At 36.1% G+C, this 17280-nt stretch overlaps 1 protein-coding gene across 6 annotated transcripts; it reads right to left on the bottom strand.

The window, feature by feature from the left end:
- Positions 1-505: 505 nt before the first annotated feature.
- On the bottom strand, positions 506-16245 carry LOC102076223 (nuclear GTPase SLIP-GC). Of its 6 annotated transcripts, none has more exons than XM_013276122.3 (22): positions 16086-16245; positions 15875-15956; positions 15433-15545; positions 10859-10903; positions 10711-10740; positions 10418-10442; positions 10216-10287; positions 9831-9924; positions 9213-9429; positions 8904-9097; positions 6902-7108; positions 6640-6806; positions 3767-3836; positions 3600-3687; positions 3323-3444; positions 2847-3023; positions 2608-2756; positions 2322-2439; positions 1986-2094; positions 1750-1880; positions 1171-1252; positions 506-1081 (listed from the first exon to the last, which is right to left on the bottom strand). In XM_013276122.3, exons 11-22 carry the CDS (start codon positions 6911-6913, stop codon positions 999-1001), a joined length of 1308 nt encoding a protein of 435 aa, XP_013131576.1. In that variant the 5' UTR covers positions 6914-7108; positions 8904-9097; positions 9213-9429; positions 9831-9924; positions 10216-10287; positions 10418-10442; positions 10711-10740; positions 10859-10903; positions 15433-15545; positions 15875-15956; positions 16086-16245; the 3' UTR covers positions 506-998. The 6 variants fall into 6 exon arrangements, with proteins under 6 accessions (XP_013131576.1, XP_025760634.1, XP_019212858.1 ...); XM_025904849.1 differs by having other exon boundaries at positions 6902-7057; XM_019357313.2 differs by having other exon boundaries at positions 10711-10903.
- Between the last annotated feature and the right edge of the window lie 1035 nt (positions 16246-17280).

The following is a 17280-nucleotide window of genomic DNA, read 5'->3' as shown; positions in this document are numbered from 1 at the left end:
CTTGTGGGACAATTAAAGGATTCTTCTATTCTATTCTAATATTGTGAAACTGACTCTAAAATTTGATTAATCTATTTTACAATGTCAAAACTTACATTTTTATATTTTAATGAGTGAAGAGGGAAAAAGCTATCAAATGATATCAAAAGAATGGGAAATTAAACTAAATTATAATAATACTGAGACCCTATAATAATACTGAGGAAATCTTTCATAGGTAACTTTCCAAGTCAAAGGTTTTGTGAACAAAGGGCTATCTTATCACACTGCAGTTGCCCAGGAGATACACAGGAGAAGGAAGAGGGACTCCCAGCAGTTGACAAAAGACTGACAGCAGCAATTCTAAGTGGCCGTATGTGTATATAGTGTTTAGTTTATATCTCAGATTGTAATTTAGTGTTAGCTGAAGCTTGCAACCTGTAAGTAGTTTTTATCAAGCAGCTTAGTTTTAGGACAAGAACAAGGTTTGAAAAACATTTTCATCTTACAAAAACACTTAAATCAAGGTTTATTGAACCGTATACAAAATCAAATGTTTGCATGCATATACAGATTAGAAACAAAGAAAAAATAAAATTATAAACTAGTAGCTGAAGTAGAAGCTGGTAGTAATGCTGGTGTATTATTATTCATGAAACCCAAAGAAACCAATGTAATGCAGGAAAAAAAATTCTGATTCTGAATTTGCAATAAAAAATATTGTGCTATATAAGGCTCAAAGATAAAACTGAAAAACATATCCATAAACTAATGGCTCTCATTTCAATGAACTAAGACTTAACACATGCAATTAAAACATTAGAATATACTATAAGAAGTTAAAATGTGATGCAGAAATGAATCAATGTCTTCTTCTGATTATCCAATTCAGGCTTGCAGGGGATATAAGTTCTAGTTTAGTAAAAGCAATATTTATGTAATTAAACACAAAACAGTTAATCAAAGCTAATTAATTTAAGTATTACAAAAACAACAGTAACATTTTTATTTTTACCCAGCTACTGTGGTAACATTTCTTCATCTTGACCACCTTGAAGTTGATTATAATGTGTTGTCAAAGTCTCAAGATACTCTGAAACATCTAAAACAAGAAAGTGATTTTATTAATAATAGGCTACATACAGGATTCCTAGTACTCAACATGAAAGATTTACTTTATATTCTGTTTACCTGGGAGTGAGTAGGCAGCAGTCTTCAGTGAGAATTCAATGGCTTCCTTCATGATTTTCTGGAGCGTGTACAGCATGATTTTCTAATTTAACATAAGAGCCTTTATTAGTTTTCACAGAGCCAAATACTGAGTTTAAAAAAAAGACTTGAATTACTGGTTACATATTTGTTTAGAGTGAGAATTATTAAAGTGCTGAAAGCAGCCTTTTTCAGTTTAAACTCTTCTATCGGAGTCCTAATTGTAACGCCCAGTACAAATTTAACAGCCGCCTCACTAATGTTTTAAAAAAACAAAAAACAACAAATAGAAGAACTGGGTTTACATTCTGCTTAGACTGGGCAATAGTACTGATTCTGATATATATGTATTAGAGAAATATAAAAGAAGCCTTTATGTGAACGAAGAACATTTTGCAAGATAACTTTAGACTATATTTTTTCGAATTTTCTATTTTGAACATGTTTGATTCTTTTTTCAGTTTAGGCTGTTTGTATATGTACAGCACTTTGGGAACCCTGGTTTAATTTGAAGTGCTTTATAAATAAAGGTGGTATGGTATGTTATATAATGTGACAAACCTTCAATCCATCCATCTTCATCAACATGGTCTTTTTTGCCTCCTCATACATTTTCTTATTTGAGTACACATGTCTCTCAATAGTCTTCCTCATGTTTTCCAGTGCTTTGTTTCCCTCAATTTCTTTTGCTTCTACAAGAAGACACAAGGTTTTGCAACAAAAAAGAACCCAAAGCTTTTTATGCATAATTGCGATGAATGCCTACATTCACAATAAATGCAAATGTGTCACCTTACCATTGTAACATTTTGTCATGTTTTCCTTAACTGTCTCTGTTAGACTGGTGTAGATTTTCTTCTTCTGTTTCAGGATGTATTTCTCCATTTGAGCCTTCATTTTGTCCTCCTTAGAAATAGGAAACATTGGTATAAATGTATTTTTTTTTAAACAAAACAAGAGATCAAGCTAATAGAGATGATTCTACTTTTTTCTCCAAAAGTTAATTCTGTTCATCTTTTCCAGATGAACAGAGCAGAACATATTAATATTTACACATTCTATTTTTTTGTGTAAATATTAATCTTGATGCTAATGGAATCATAAACAGGAGAATTTACAATTAGACAGTGTACCTGTGTCTGAAGAAATATCAGCTGTAGTTCGACATCATTGTATTTGTGAATCAGTGAATTGGTGCCAAGTGAAAACCTACTTATGGCTCCTTTGAATGATCCACATTTAATGTCATTTCTGAAAAATGTGTTTCAGAATAATAGTGTTGATGGCAGCATTGACAAGTGAATAATGTGTATAATGTATATGAGAGAGAGAGAGAGGAAGAGAGAGAGAGAGAGAAAAATACTTTATTGTTTAACAATTAACACATAACACTTTATTATTTATTCTGTTTATTCTTACGGGAAGGTCTCTCTGAACTTTTTATCAATGCTGTCAGTCAGGCACGAAGCCAACATCATGTTGAGGTCTATTTGTTCCCCTTGTTTTGTTGTGTGGATGCCGTCCTTCTTAACTACAGCTTGTAGTGTGCTGAAAAAACTGCGCTCTTGCTAAAACAAATCAGGAAAACATTTTTAAACGCATGCTCATAAAGAGTGCAAAATCTGCTGCTTTGATTTAATTATAATTAAGATACATACATCACGATCCAAAAAGGTCTTCAGTTTTTTTTCAGAGGTTATGAAATTTTTAATCCCTTCTGCGAGACACTGTTCAAAGTCCTTGGTTGCTTCTTCAACTGCTGTTTTCACTGTATTAAGTTGTTCCCTCAAGTTTTTCTCAAGGACTTTACATACATCATCTGCTTTTCCAACACCCTGAAATAAAAAAACTATATATATATATATGCAATATTGCAATATTCATGCTGTCTAATCAGCCCCTTCATATGCCACACCTGTGAGGTGGGATGGATTATCTCGGCAAAGGAGAAGTGCTCACTAACACACGTAGACAGATTTGTGAACAATATTTGAGAATCATGGGTCTTTTGTGTATGTAGATCATTTTTAAGATGTTTGAGTTCAGCTCATGAAAAATGGGAGCAAAAACAAAAGTGTTGCGTTTATATTTTTTTTTCAGTGTATATTTTCACACATGAATAACTTGATTTTACCTCTTTTCTGCGCCTGGCTCCTTCAATCAAAGACAGAATCCCATAAGCTCCAGTCACATAGTTACATGTCTCAGAGTGACAGTCATTGCGATTTTGCAAGAAGTCTTGAAGTTTGGCTATTTCTGTAAATAAAAGTAAACTGAATATTGAATTAGATACTTTGGTTTTAATCTTACAATCCATTTCTGATTTATGCAGAGGAAAAATAAAACAAGATATCCACCAAACAATATATTTTCTTTGAATCACAAAACATCTTGAGATTCTCATTGCCTACCATTGCCATCTTCTTTTACACCTTTTCTTTTTAGGAACTCTTCAGCACTCACTGTGAACACTTTGAAGCAGTCCTCACTGAAGTGTTCCTAAAAAATAAAAGAAAGAGTTTTAATCTTAAAGAAGCTTTGGCTCGCCAAACAATTTTTGAAATGTTATAAAACTCACACTCAGACTCTCATTCAGTTCCCGGAATTCACTCGTCACTTCTTTCTTGGCGTCTTTGTTTTTTATATCTCTTAAATGGGCAGGAAGGCAAATAAGATCAACATATAGCTTAATCATAAAGCAACATATGAAGAAAACAGCTGAGAGGTTTTTTGTTTTTTTTTAAGATTTGCACATGGAGGGCAACATACCATGAAAAACTTTGAAAACCTTTAACACTTTCAACATGATCAGCATAACTCACCTCCTCCCACCTCATGTTATGTATTTTCGTTGTTATTTTCCTATCAGCCTACCACTCTGACATGTGTCGTTTGTGTAAGTTTGGTCAGAAGGTTCCTTTGTAAGTGCGCATGCGCCATTAGCGTGCTGCCTGCTGTAACCCTAATTTCCTTCAGGATTAATAAAGTATTCTGATTCTGATTAATTAAAGGACTGACCATTTCAGGCCATGCCCTCCTGCTTTCTTTTTATGTTCTGATGGATCTTGTTTTCTATCCTGTAGATTACTGTTTTCCTTATAATTTAACATCATACAGTGTAACAGCAGTCTGGCGAGGAAGGAGCGGCTAGCAGGTCCAGCGAGCATGTGGTGTGGAGGTTAGCCGGATAACTCGAAGCCAGTCGGTTAAATCAAACAACAGACCTTTATTCGGTGTCAGCAACATTATACCTTATGAGCCAGGTCTCCGCGGCTGTACTCGTCCGTGCATACATGCGCGGAGATCGGTATCGCCGGTTCTAGCCTGTTACAACAGTACGGTTTTCTGAGAATACGAGCAGCATGGAATGGCTGCTGCTAAAAACACACACCCACTAGGAGACTCCCACAACTATTACAATAGTAGGGTAAGTATTACAGTTTTTCTTTTGCGTAATTATCAAAAGCAGAAAAATAATTTTCCCTACTGAACTCCCAACCCGCAGTTTTCAAATCAGTAACACACTTCCTCACTCACTTTTGACATTCTCATTGTTTTTTCTACACATACTTTACTACTAAAAATATTTGTTACTATGTTGATACTTCCTACTTAAACTGACAGCTCAGAAAAAGAGTTATTTTTTCTTATATTCGTGAATCTGTGTGAAATGTTGCCCCAGTTTCCTGTTTATAGCTAACAAGAGTTGTCTCAAATGTGGTTTTCTTTTGTTTTGTTATGTTTAGCGGGAAAATCCCAGTCCATCAACAACGCCTGAAATAATGACACCAGCCCATCTGACATAGACAACAGCATAGTGATCAGTCATCTTTCTTTCTTATTCTAATGTTCAGTTTGAACTTTTCTCAATTTAATAAATTTTGTAACACTACCAAAAGTTCCATGACTTTATTTTTTGTGTCTTCAAAGATTAGTGAGTGGTTTTTATGCAGTCATGTTTTTTTAGAAAAAGCTATTTGGTCAAAGCTCACATACTGAATACTAAAAAACATGGTTCATTGATTGATTCATTAGCATACAACTGGTAAATCTTAAGATACAAAGTAATTACTGTAACAACTGTGTTGGGTTTAAAGGGTTAAAGAGCCTTTTAAAAAGTTGAAAATCCCTGCCCATGAAATAACAACAAACACACATGTGGCAGGGTGTGGCTCGAGGCTAAGATGCAGGGAAAGGGTGTAGCAGCCGATTGAGGGGGCAGGGAACAGTGGATGTCACAGCTGGCTTGTATTAATACCATCATGTGTCCTCTATTTGGAAGCATGCTGGGGCCCAGGCAAGAGAAGTTAAAGTGGACTGAGTAAGCTGTAAAGAGTGTGAGCACAACGAGAAGCTGAAAAGCCACACAACCGTTGGTGTACATAAAAGCACTGTAAATATGTTGGGGTTTTTTTTATTTGTTTAAAAAAAAAGCAGCTGGATAGGGCAATGGTAAGCCTACTCACGTTTGAAGTGGGAGTCGCAAGTTTGGTTCCCATCTGGTATCCAGTAAGGTGAAGGTGAAGGTGAAGGTGTTAATTTTTTCAGTAACGAGTAATCTAACTAATTACTATTTCTATCGTTACAACGCCGTTACCGTTACTAACAAGTAAATGCACTTTACTATTTTTCAACAAACAGACGGTTGAAGCTGTGTTCAGCTTACCGCACCTTATATCATTTTCATGGAAGTAGCTGTCTGCGTAAGTAATCTGGGCACTACATTGCCGCAGATGGCAATCACTTTCTGGCAGACAGTCACTTTTTGGCCCCTAGAGCTAGGGGGCAAAACAATCTCGTGAGTGCTGCTGTTTGGCTGAGGAAGAATAATCACATGACAACTTCAAGATGCCAAAGTAACAAGGTGATATATCACAGTTTTTAAATTGTGTTGATAGACCACGTAAAACCAGAGTCATGATAAACAATATATACGCGTGTTTTTTACTGAATACTTTCGTCATGTTTACTGTCTAAAGACAGTGTTTAAAAAAAAGGTAAATGGCTGAAAATTTGCAGCTAACTTGTGCATGGGATTTTAAGATTTAGAATTTATTTATATTATTATTATTTATATTATAAGTAATTAATTTGCTAGTAATTAATTACTTTCAGAAACTCAGTTAATGACTCGGTTAATTTTTGAAGAAATAACTAGTAACTATAATTAATTACTTTTTCAAAATAACTTGCCTAACACTGGTGACAAATAAAAGTTGTTTGTTTTGTTTGTTTATTAAAAAATACACCATTATTCGCCATGCCACATGCTGTGATTTGGGTACTGACTTCACAAAGAATTTTACCAGTACTGTGTTAGTGTTGAGAATATTATGTGTTTTTAGTAAAACTCTGAATGCAACTATTAAATATTTCTGCCACAAGATTGATCAGTATGTGATATTTTTATTTTTTTTTTAATTATGCACTTTGACATCTTAATTCACTTACCGATTATCTGAAAGATCAGACTTGGTGCAGATAAAGTGAATTTGCTCACACTGACCACCATTTCCAATGAGGCCATGTGCACTTTTTAGAATCTCCCAGGCCTCTTTCTCTGATGCTGCTCGAGTAATTTCAGCCACAATCCACACAGTAGAACAATCTCCAACAATCTGAAAAAATTATAGCACATCAATTATAATTAACTAACACAAAAGATGTCAAAACAACACCAGAAAAACAACAAGAAGTTGATGTGAAAAATTACTTGTCTCCACATTTCGTTCCTGCTCTTGTTGCGATCGCCATTTCCAGGAAGGTCCACAAGTGTGACATGCTGGAGAAACTTATTGTTTGGCACCCTGACAGTCACACACTTTACTAGTGGCCAGTACCACTGCTGTGCTTTATATCCATCTTCCTGCTTTGGAACACACTTTGTATATTTAAAAAGCTCTACAGATAGCTTTTGAGCCTGCAATAAACAAGATAAATAAGTGTTAGAGTGAATTGTTTTCTCAAGGTTCTGGGTGGGGGCTGTAGTGTTTTTATCGCAGGCACATCCTTGTGAATGTCTGTTTGAAGTTTGGTAAGCTTCCTGCCCTTTGTATGGCTTCACTTTGTTATCTATGGTAAACCATACATTGGGTGTGGGGGAGACTACGCTCTTTATGACCAAGGATGTTGCTCCTGCTTTTATGACCCTTTGGTCAGCAGGAGGTCACACACACACACGCACACACACATTCTCACATAACACACACACACACACACACACACACACACACATTTTTGTCTGAGACTGAGACCTGACATTTTTTTGTCTGATACCTGACAACTGTTTTGCTGAGACCTGATAATGTCCTAAAATGTACACCGTACAGGAGGGAGGGGGTGAGCGAGTCCTGAGTGATTCGCTTACCCTATGATTCAGCACAGGAAGGGAGGGGGTGAGTAGCTCAAATGTGCTGTTAGCATATTAGCAGAGCGATGCTACTGTGAACCAAGGAGCTATTGTCTTGATGTGAGCTTCTACTCAGGGTTTTTTCTTCCAGTTCAGAGCAGAAATGTTTTTGTAAAGATAATGGATGTTATGTTTTCTCCACAATTTTAATTCTAAGCTAGATATATTGCTGCTAAAAGCAACAGGGATGAGTCAGTGAGTCAGTTGGGCTTGTGAATCATGATTCATGAGTCAGTAAAGTGATTCTCGAGTATTGAACGATTCGTTCATGATTCGCGCATCACTAATTCACTCTCACATTCACACACTGGTGGAGGCAAGCTACAGTTGTAGCCACAGCTGCTTCGGGGCAGACTGACAGAAGCAAGGCTGCCATATCGCGAACTAAATGCTGTGGCCCCAGAAAAAGAAACACTAGGAAACGTGGAGCACAGAACCAGGAACGATGGAATAGGGACATACTGAGAATTTTAAACCACATGGGACAAGGCGACAGTGGGCAGAGGAAAACACAGGGCTTAAATACACAAGGGTGTAACAGGAGAGCACAGCTGGGAGTAATAAAACATGACGAGACAAAGGGGAAGCACAACTCAAAACACTGAACACAGGACACGAGGCTATAAAAGTAAAACAGGAAACACAAGACAGGCATGGAGACACAGACTTGACAAGGAGGTATGGCTGACAGGGAAGACAAAGCGAACATAGAGCACAGAGACAAGAGTAAGAAAACATGGAACACAGGGAAAGAAAGGTAACAAAAACTAAGAATATATTTCAATGTGTCTGGGAAAGCTGACCAACATAGCTAATCTCGATCAACTAATCATGCATCTGGGGTGCCTTCAGCACACGAGGTAGAACCGGTTGTCCAATAATCATAAGGTTGGTGGCTAGATCCCTCTAACTTAGGGCAACATACGCCAAGTTAGAGCTATATACAAATCAATCTCCTCTATTAAATAGGATGCTGGGACCTGACAAGGGAGCTCAGTGTGCTGAGCTGCAGGAGGCAGCTGGAAAATGTAAATAAACATTCACGTGCCTTGGGTCCTTTTTCCACATCTAGTTTTCAAACCAGTCAAAAGCAGCACTGAAGTTTGATAAGGCAAGAACAGATTTGTTTTAATATTTTGGTCTGTATATTCTACTTTTCTTTTATATTGTTTTTTTCTTAATTTTTTTTTAATAACAGAGTAGGCTGTCTATAAATTATATCAAATTATATCAATGCAACGAAATTCCACTCATTGAAACAACAAACATGAAAAAAATGAAGTAATAGAATAGTATTTGAACTTACTGTGTCACAATGCAAAGATTTCTTCTTGGACTCTAAAAATTCTGGAATATTTTTGAAATACTTTTTTCCAAGAGGTTTTCAGGGGATTTGTCTTTACATTCTTCTCCATACAGGGCTGACAGCTTTTTAACCATGTCCCGATAGTCATCACCTTTCTTAAGAGTCTTCAGTGACCACAATTCATCATGCCACTCCTAAAAGACAAAAATCGTTGCATTTTAGTTTTATAAAATGTAATATAAAGCAAATAACTGCGGTATTTTTGTAAACACATATACTGTAGCTTCAAATAAAATATGTAATTCTCACCTCCTTTGTAATGAACTCAATTTCTGCCTCATACTTTGGGCTGCAAGTGTTAGCCTCCACCTTTATCATGACTGTGGTGCATGCTCTGATAGTTCCAGTGGCCAAAAGATTCTTCTCATTAATGATGGCATTGATTAAAGAGCTCTTTCCAGCCCCAGTTCTTCCAAAGACACCAACAAGCTCTCTCTTGTCGGTTTCCAAATCATTAATTTTGTTCCTGTTGTACAAGTGGGTTAATTTATTCAACCATAAAATGTGTTGCAAAATGAGGAAGACACCTTTCTGTGCCCAGATTGTTAAATAATAATTTGAAAGTCATTATATTATTATTATATTATACTTTTAAACTAACAGTAAGATAAGCAATGCGCAGTACAGTATGTAAATGCTCACTGGAATTAGTTGGCTTGGTGGTTCATTCTTCTTGTGTGTTTAAAGTTTTACGATCCAATATTTAACCTATTAATACTACAACAGTTTGGAATGAATGCTTTTGTTCTAATTATCTTTAGTCTAATAAAATCTGTATATGATTTTCTTTCACCATGATTGTCACTAAACTAAAATGTTTTTTACCCAGATGTTTATGTAACAGAATAAGGGAATGTTAATACTCACTTTAGGAAAGTGCTTAGCTTGTCTTGGCCATGGAGACTGTCACTGACATTTTTCATGATGCCTTTCACTTCAGATAATATTCTTGTTTCTGTCACTTTGAGATTAAAGAAGTGTTTAGCAGGCACCAGTTTAATGCACAATGTGATACACTGATAATGAAAAACTGGACTATATCACTTATTAAAGGAGAAGTGCATGGCAGTAGGTTGATTACTTGATTTAAATATTATTTTATTGTATGCCAGACACCAGGAAACCTATAAGAAAGTATTTTCTGTTTCTCTGGCAAAGTCAGATATATGCAATGCAACAAAAGATTCACTGCATAGAAGTTTTACCATAAAGTGCAGTGAAACTGTCATTCTTTGGAAACAAATGTAAAAACCTGAGTCACGTTGTCTTTTAGTTGGTGATTGCCATTTGCTGGACTGCCCCTGAAGATCTGATTTTCTTTTTCCTTATTAGATTAGAAAACACAAAAGGTTAGGTTTGTTGTCTCTGTCAATGGAGGTATTTGGTCAAAATCATAGTATGTCTGTCTTAAAATATGAATATTTTAAGTAATTCATATGTGACATGTGTCTCACCTTTTGAACTTGTGGATGGTGGAACCTGGAAATTAAAATGGACATTTAGTTGGGTTTTTTTATGCAAAGAAATGAAAGCTCTTCACACAGGTATCATTTAACCGCATTTTTAAGAACAGATGTCCGAACATATACTTCCACAATCCACGCAGTGAAATTCAAATTTACTTTCTGTCTCATCTGGCATTAGAAATATTAACCCTTAAAAGCTAAATACAGAAAATGGACAATGTACATAAGCTGTATATACATGAAGAATAAAGGCATGTCTTGAAATTGAACATAATTCAGACCTGAACCAATTTTGTTGTTTCTTCATACTCCTGTTTACAATAAAGATTAAACACACAGGTGCAAGATCATGTAAAATTTTGAGCAAACAGTGAAAGTATGACTCCTGGTAAAAATCATAGCCAATCAGAATTAAACTTCTTAACTTACCTGAGTGGAAAAATCAGGTGTTTCTTGTGTTTTGTTTTGTTTACTCTAGCAAAAAGAAAATCCATAACTGTAAATGAGTGATACAATTCTAATAAATGCTATTGTTGTCACAAAGATATAATCTCAAAAAGCTGAACGCAATTATTTATGAGGGCTAGAAGGATCACGTGAAATGAAGCATTTTGTGCTTTAATTAAATGTGCAGTTTATTATGTTTAGTAAATGTATTTGTAAATCTTTTTTTAAATTATTTTATTTATTTATACATTGCTAAACTCAAGTTTATAGAAAATTAAAAGAGTAATTATAAATCCATACTTAAATGACTTATTAATTATTTAACAAATACTTAAAACTACAAGTGGATTCCACAAAATACAATTCAACTGTCAATTAAAATAAACCCATTTTGAATTGAATTTCTTTTTGCATCTAAAGAACACCTACCTGCCTTTGGTCTTCATGGTAATTATAAACTGTTCTCTAATATCCATTGATTTATATGATCTGTTTCACAATGTCTATAGGTTTTACAGTTAAGCGCCAAAAGTCACTACATGATTGAAGTACAAACTTCATGTCTCTGTAATAAATATTATACATTTATGCACACCTCGCGTTTTTATTGAGCAAAAACAAATAGTTCATCTTATTTCTATTTTAGTAGACAACGCCGACACCTTATAATAGACAGCCAGTTAGCTGTTTAAAAACATTTATGTGAATTTCAATTCAGAATAAACTTAAAATGAGTATAGCATTCTGAAATTGATGCATCCTCAGGTTTTCTTGCTGTTAGATTAGCAGGAACTGGCATTTTCAAAAAAGTTGGAGGTTTTTTAACAACATTTGCGCCTAAAAAAGTTAATTTTGTGTAATGGTGTTAAGAGATTTTGGGGTTTTTACTATGTTATGCTTAAAGGTACGTTTCATTATCTCAATGTGTTTGCTCTTTTCAGTATTCAGCTTAACCTCTGCAACTTTGTGCAGACTCTTAAATGGGGAAGTTACACAGGAAGCCTGCAGTTCTATTTTCTCTCTTCCTGTATGTGCTCTCTGAATAAAGACTCTTCCTTTTTACTGCGGCGGTGCGAGTCTCCCTGAGTCTCGACCGTGTACACGTAAACCTGTCTGAGCCTTTTTATTCCGACCTGGGTTGCATTACAGGAAAACTCCTGACAAATGGAAATAGCAATCATTTTTTACAGTTTAAACAGTTATCTGTCATTGCTGCTTTGTGACTTTTGTATGAAATGCATTGTGGGACAATTGGCTGCACCAAGAAGTGTGGGTGCTTGTACAAAGGCTATTTGTTCTTGGGATTCACATCTTGGGATTTTTAGCTGCTGTAAGAAAGCAGCTAAAAACTGTAAGAATCAGCACTCTTAGAGCAACCTACAACCTTTAAAACATGTTTAAAATGCTGTCTGTAAACACATCAGTAGAGATTAGTGATGGGTCATTTGCGAACGAAATGGCTCTTAGAGCCGGATCTTTGACGTGAACGAAGCGAGCCGGCTCCTTATCGCGAGCCGTCACGTGGGTTGTTTTTTTTTTTCCTTTCTCTCAGCCTCTCTCTCGCGCTTTTTTTCTGCTTCACTCCGCACGCGAGCCTTGTGCTTTACGCTGGGCAGAGGGGGGAGGGGCGGTAGTTACACTCAGTAGCACAGGAACAGAGCCAGAGGGAGAGAAAGAAAGCCAGGGACAACAACGTCACATTAGAAAGGTATAGTAATCATCCACAACTATTTTCAGTTGCGGATGATAAAGGATTCAGAAAGTTTATTCATGCAGGCCCATATGACAGAGAATGTGCATCTTCTTTTTGTTTTCATATTTTAATTTATATTTAATTGTGTTGTGGTTTGCAGTGTTTTGTGTTGTTTCACTTTAAATTTGTAAAAGGAAAAATCTGAAAATTTAAATAGTTAAAAGTTGAAATGTGAATAGTTGATTTTTGTATTATATGATTTATTTATTACATTTTATGTGGAGTGAATAAATAAAAGTATATTTACGGTGGCCCCTAGAGACAAAGCACGTACAAACTCCAAAACACGTAAAAACACGTACAAACTCCGAAGCACATAAAAACTCAAGACACGTACAAAACACAACAGAAGTGCTCCAGGATGCTAGGCCCAGTGTTGAGCTTTTGTTACCTAGTGGCTACACAAGCCAGCAAGTACCAACAACCGGATTTGGTGTGTGGTAGTAACAGGTAAATGAACATTGTTTTTAAATTATTTGAATATATATGAGTGCCTGTGTATAAATACACAAACAATACACACATGCTTTCAATTGTGTAATTTAAGTGATCTAGTAGCTCTGCTTTGGAAGTTCAGTTCATGCTAGAAATGTGTTTTGGAGTTTGTACGTGTTTTGTCTCTAGGGGCCACCGCATTTATTTATATATAAACATATATAAATAAAACCACTTTTTTTACGTTAGTAATTCCTTTTGTGCGTAATTTTATATTCTTGTTAATAATATATTAATTAAAGCAACTAAACAACCTCTTTTTAGTGAGCCGAACCGAAAGAGCCGGATCTCTAAAAAGAGCCGGAAATCCCATCACTAGTAGAGATGTTACCACATTGATTTTTGAAACTCTGAGTTAAAAGAATTGAGACAAAAAATCTTTTAAATAGATCATCAATTTTAGATATGAAGTCTTTATTTTTTCCAGGCTTCTGTCTGAGTTGGCCTGACAACATGCAGACGAATAAAGGTCACGTGTTAAGTTTATAACAGTTTCTTTAATACTGGTTTTAGCATCTTTGCATTCAACGTCTTGTATCAGTAAGAACGTAATCACGTCACTTTTTTCTTTTCTTGTCTAAACTGCTAAAATAAGAAATGTTTTCCCCCTCTTTAATCCACCTTGCTCTGGATCAGGTCGAGACTGGAACAAAAATTCAGCCCTGACTTACCACTGTCATTACACTTTCCTCCATGGTTTCCTCACTCTGTTGTTGGGACTGCTATCTCTCCTCATGTATTTCTCCACAGCTTGTGCTAACAGTAGCAGCCTGACTAATGATGACTAACTAACCTGTGACTGTGAATTGTTGCTCTTGGTGGTGCAGCTGCAGCTTAATGTGACAAATTTTGCAACATCTATTTCAAGTTTATTTTTATTTTCCTCTCTTAGCTTTTCACCTCCACCTTTCGTTTCTCCATTTCTATCAACCACTTCTTCCACACGAAACTCTGTCTTATAAGTGCATGAACACACACAGTACCGGTTTTTGATACGGGCGATACAGGCGGTTGCCCGTGGTGGCAACGTGGTGGGGGGTGGCATCACGGGGATCGGCAAAAAAAAAAAAATTGCTCGACATCAGCCAGCGCATATTGGGAATGACATAGGCACCAATCGGTTTTCTATCGCCCATTTGCTGGGAGTAAGGGCGCCCTCCGTTTGCGAGGTGCGCCTGCTGCTTGCGGCACAGGGAGGAGAGGGCGGGGCGGCGGGGGATTCTCTGGCTGGCTGGAGCAGCGTCTAATAATCAACTCGCAAAATAAAACAAAATAAAAACAAACCAACAAACACGAAAACACCAGACATTATGATACAGACTTATAATTTCTACACGAAAAGTGAGCGCGAGAGCCCTCGGTGTGCCTGCTCGCTGCTGAAGTCAAAGTAAACTTTATTGTCATCTCCGCTACATACAGTCCAGTATATAGAGAGACGAGACGACGAGGCTCCAGTTACAGCAGTGAAAGTAAACAAACAATAAATATAAGAAGAGTAAGACAATAAATATACATTTTAGGACTAGTGGTAAAGGGATCAATAACAATTTAAAATTTATAATTTACAGTTTGATGATTTAAAGTCTCACACACAGCCTGTTGGAAGCAGAGGGAGTGTTCGCCTGGGGCGCCACACAGGCTAGAACCGCCACTGAACACACAGGCATGGTAAGGGAGGGGCTGGTTGTGATTAGACATTTGACTGGGAAATTAAGTTGTAGTAATGGAAATGAATCATCATGGGCTGATATCATGCTTGTAAGGCTGGTGTGCAGCAGCCCCTCAAGCCGGTCTGTAGCCTTTATGATTATATCGACACAGAAAAAACAAATGTCAAATTACAAATATCAGATTACCAGTGCAGTGTTCATGTCATCTAACAAAAGCACTTCTTACTTTCTTTGCATACATATAATCTAATTTGGATTGTAAACTGTCTTTATGTTGATAATTTAATACGATTTTATCACCGAATTTACACAGAATCACATATCACATAATTTCTTGTAACAATAAAGCTTTCTTTGTTTTTTTACTTTAAACATTTTTTTAGTTAACAATATTTAAAATGGACTATTTTTTTCATTTCAGAAATTCCCATTTATTATAGTTGGTACCCAAAGACATATAGAATAAAAAATAATTTGGAAATAAATTGACTAATGTTTATTTTGTTGCACAATTTATTATTAAACCACAAAACGCTTTATGTTGATGCATGTGACTCTTCTGCTCCTCCATATTTATATGTGAGATTTTTAAGACCAAATGTAAAATTACATAAGCAGATTTAAAAAAAAAAAAATACCTTTAACTCCTCAAGTCTCCTTCTGAATATTGACCTTAGACCAACTTCAGGGATTAACTCAGCTATGTCTTCATTAGTAAGACAGAAAAGGCTTTCCTCTGTAACTTTGTTAGCTGTAATTAAATATTAAATCTCAGTTATAGAGATACACACAATTTCAAATTTCATTAGAAATCCACTTCATGAAATAAAGTGAAATAGGCATGGTTATTTATTTTAAATGCCACTGAGCCTTTTTTGTAATACATTTTCTGTGATGACAGTGTAGAAGTGGCTATAGAAAAGCACTTCTCTTTCAGATGTGTAAAAATCTCAACAGCTCTCTTTAAACACAGCGTAAAGTAGAAAATATTAGTGTTGTACAGCACAACCATATCAAGAGATTTTTAGTTTCAGAGATATTAAAATCTTTGTTTATGAAGAATTAGTTATTATAATTTACCTTCAAATCGTTCCTCCAACTCTCTTAGCCCCCATTCAAGCAGTTTGTTTCTTATGAAATCGGCCATGATCAAGAAATGAAACTGAATGATAAAATGTAATATTTAACCAGACAGTACTGGTTTACAGATTAGACCTTCGTGATCACCTTCTGCCTCAATGCATATATAATCAGAGAGGCTAACATTAAATTTAAAGTTCAAACTGCTCACCTTTTGTTGAAAGTTATGCAGGAAAAGGCTGGCGAGGGAGATGCGAAGTAAGCAGTGAGACACAAACAGGTGGGAAAAAAAAAAGTCAAATTGCAAAAAAACCCCAACAACAAAAACACTGTATCCCAAGACAGATACGGTTAAAAACAAACTGGAACTGAGTGGCGAACTGAGAACAGAGAAAAGCAGGAAGAGCTGGTTTTGTGCAGGGCAGATGGGAGTGGCTGAGAGAGGGGGTAACAACCTGCCCGCAGCAAATATAACAAAAATACTTGTTACAGTTGTTCCCTTATTAACAAAAGGTCATCACAACAGACAGCTTCACATGTTAGGAATTTGTGCTGTTAACCAGGATGAAAACAGGAATCACAGAAAATACATTACATTGTAGAGCCACTAACATTAGGCCAAGGCAAAGCTGGACTGGCCATCGGGCATACCAGACATTTGCCCAGTGGGCTGATGGTAATTTTTTGTTTTTATGGGCCGATGTTTTTTTTGAGGGGGGGGGGGTAACGGTATAAACAACAAAAGGTGGTGAATTGGCCAATGTGTCATGATCGACTCTGTGCTGGACCAGTTACAGCCGAGGTCATTGGCTGCACCCTCCCCAATGCTTGGGCAAGAGCTCGGAAAGCAATCTTATCACAGACAAACAGAAGAAAATGGTATTGAGGTGAAAAGAAACACAACTTGTCCCGTAGTTTAGCAAGAATTGAAAAAAAAGAAAGACACAAAGCTGGAGTTATTCTGCATCTTTCCCATATGGAAAAGATATATACATAAATCTTATAAAGTTTGTATCTGTCTTGTGTGAAACTTGTATGAAAAGCATACAAGAGTGAAAACAGATATATGATCCCTTGAAAAATCATATAAATGAAACTTGTATGTTTTGGATACTTACAAAAACAATATATAAAAGTAATGAGAAAGTGGCCACTTTCATGAGTATATCATATAAGCCTTATATGATTCACTAAAGGCCACATCTTATGTAAGTCTTTTATAAGTTTTTACTATTTCTTTTCCATATGGCTGTCAGCTGCCTCTTCTTATCTCATTCTCTCCCTCTCCTGTTGATACTTCAATCATGAAACTGTTCAATGATCAGATGATTGACTTTTCTCTCTTGTTTGTTTTTCTTCTTTGCCCCAGAAAGAGGAAACCAGCGGATGTCGCGCTAAACAACAGC

Source organism: Oreochromis niloticus, unplaced genomic scaffold (genome assembly GCF_001858045.2).
Source record: "Oreochromis niloticus isolate F11D_XX unplaced genomic scaffold, O_niloticus_UMD_NMBU tig00007374_pilon, whole genome shotgun sequence".
Classification (NCBI taxonomy): Eukaryota; Metazoa; Chordata; class Actinopteri; order Cichliformes; family Cichlidae; genus Oreochromis; species Oreochromis niloticus.
The sequence above is the reverse complement of the archived record's forward strand: the minus strand, read 5'-3'. Positions and strand labels throughout refer to the sequence as shown.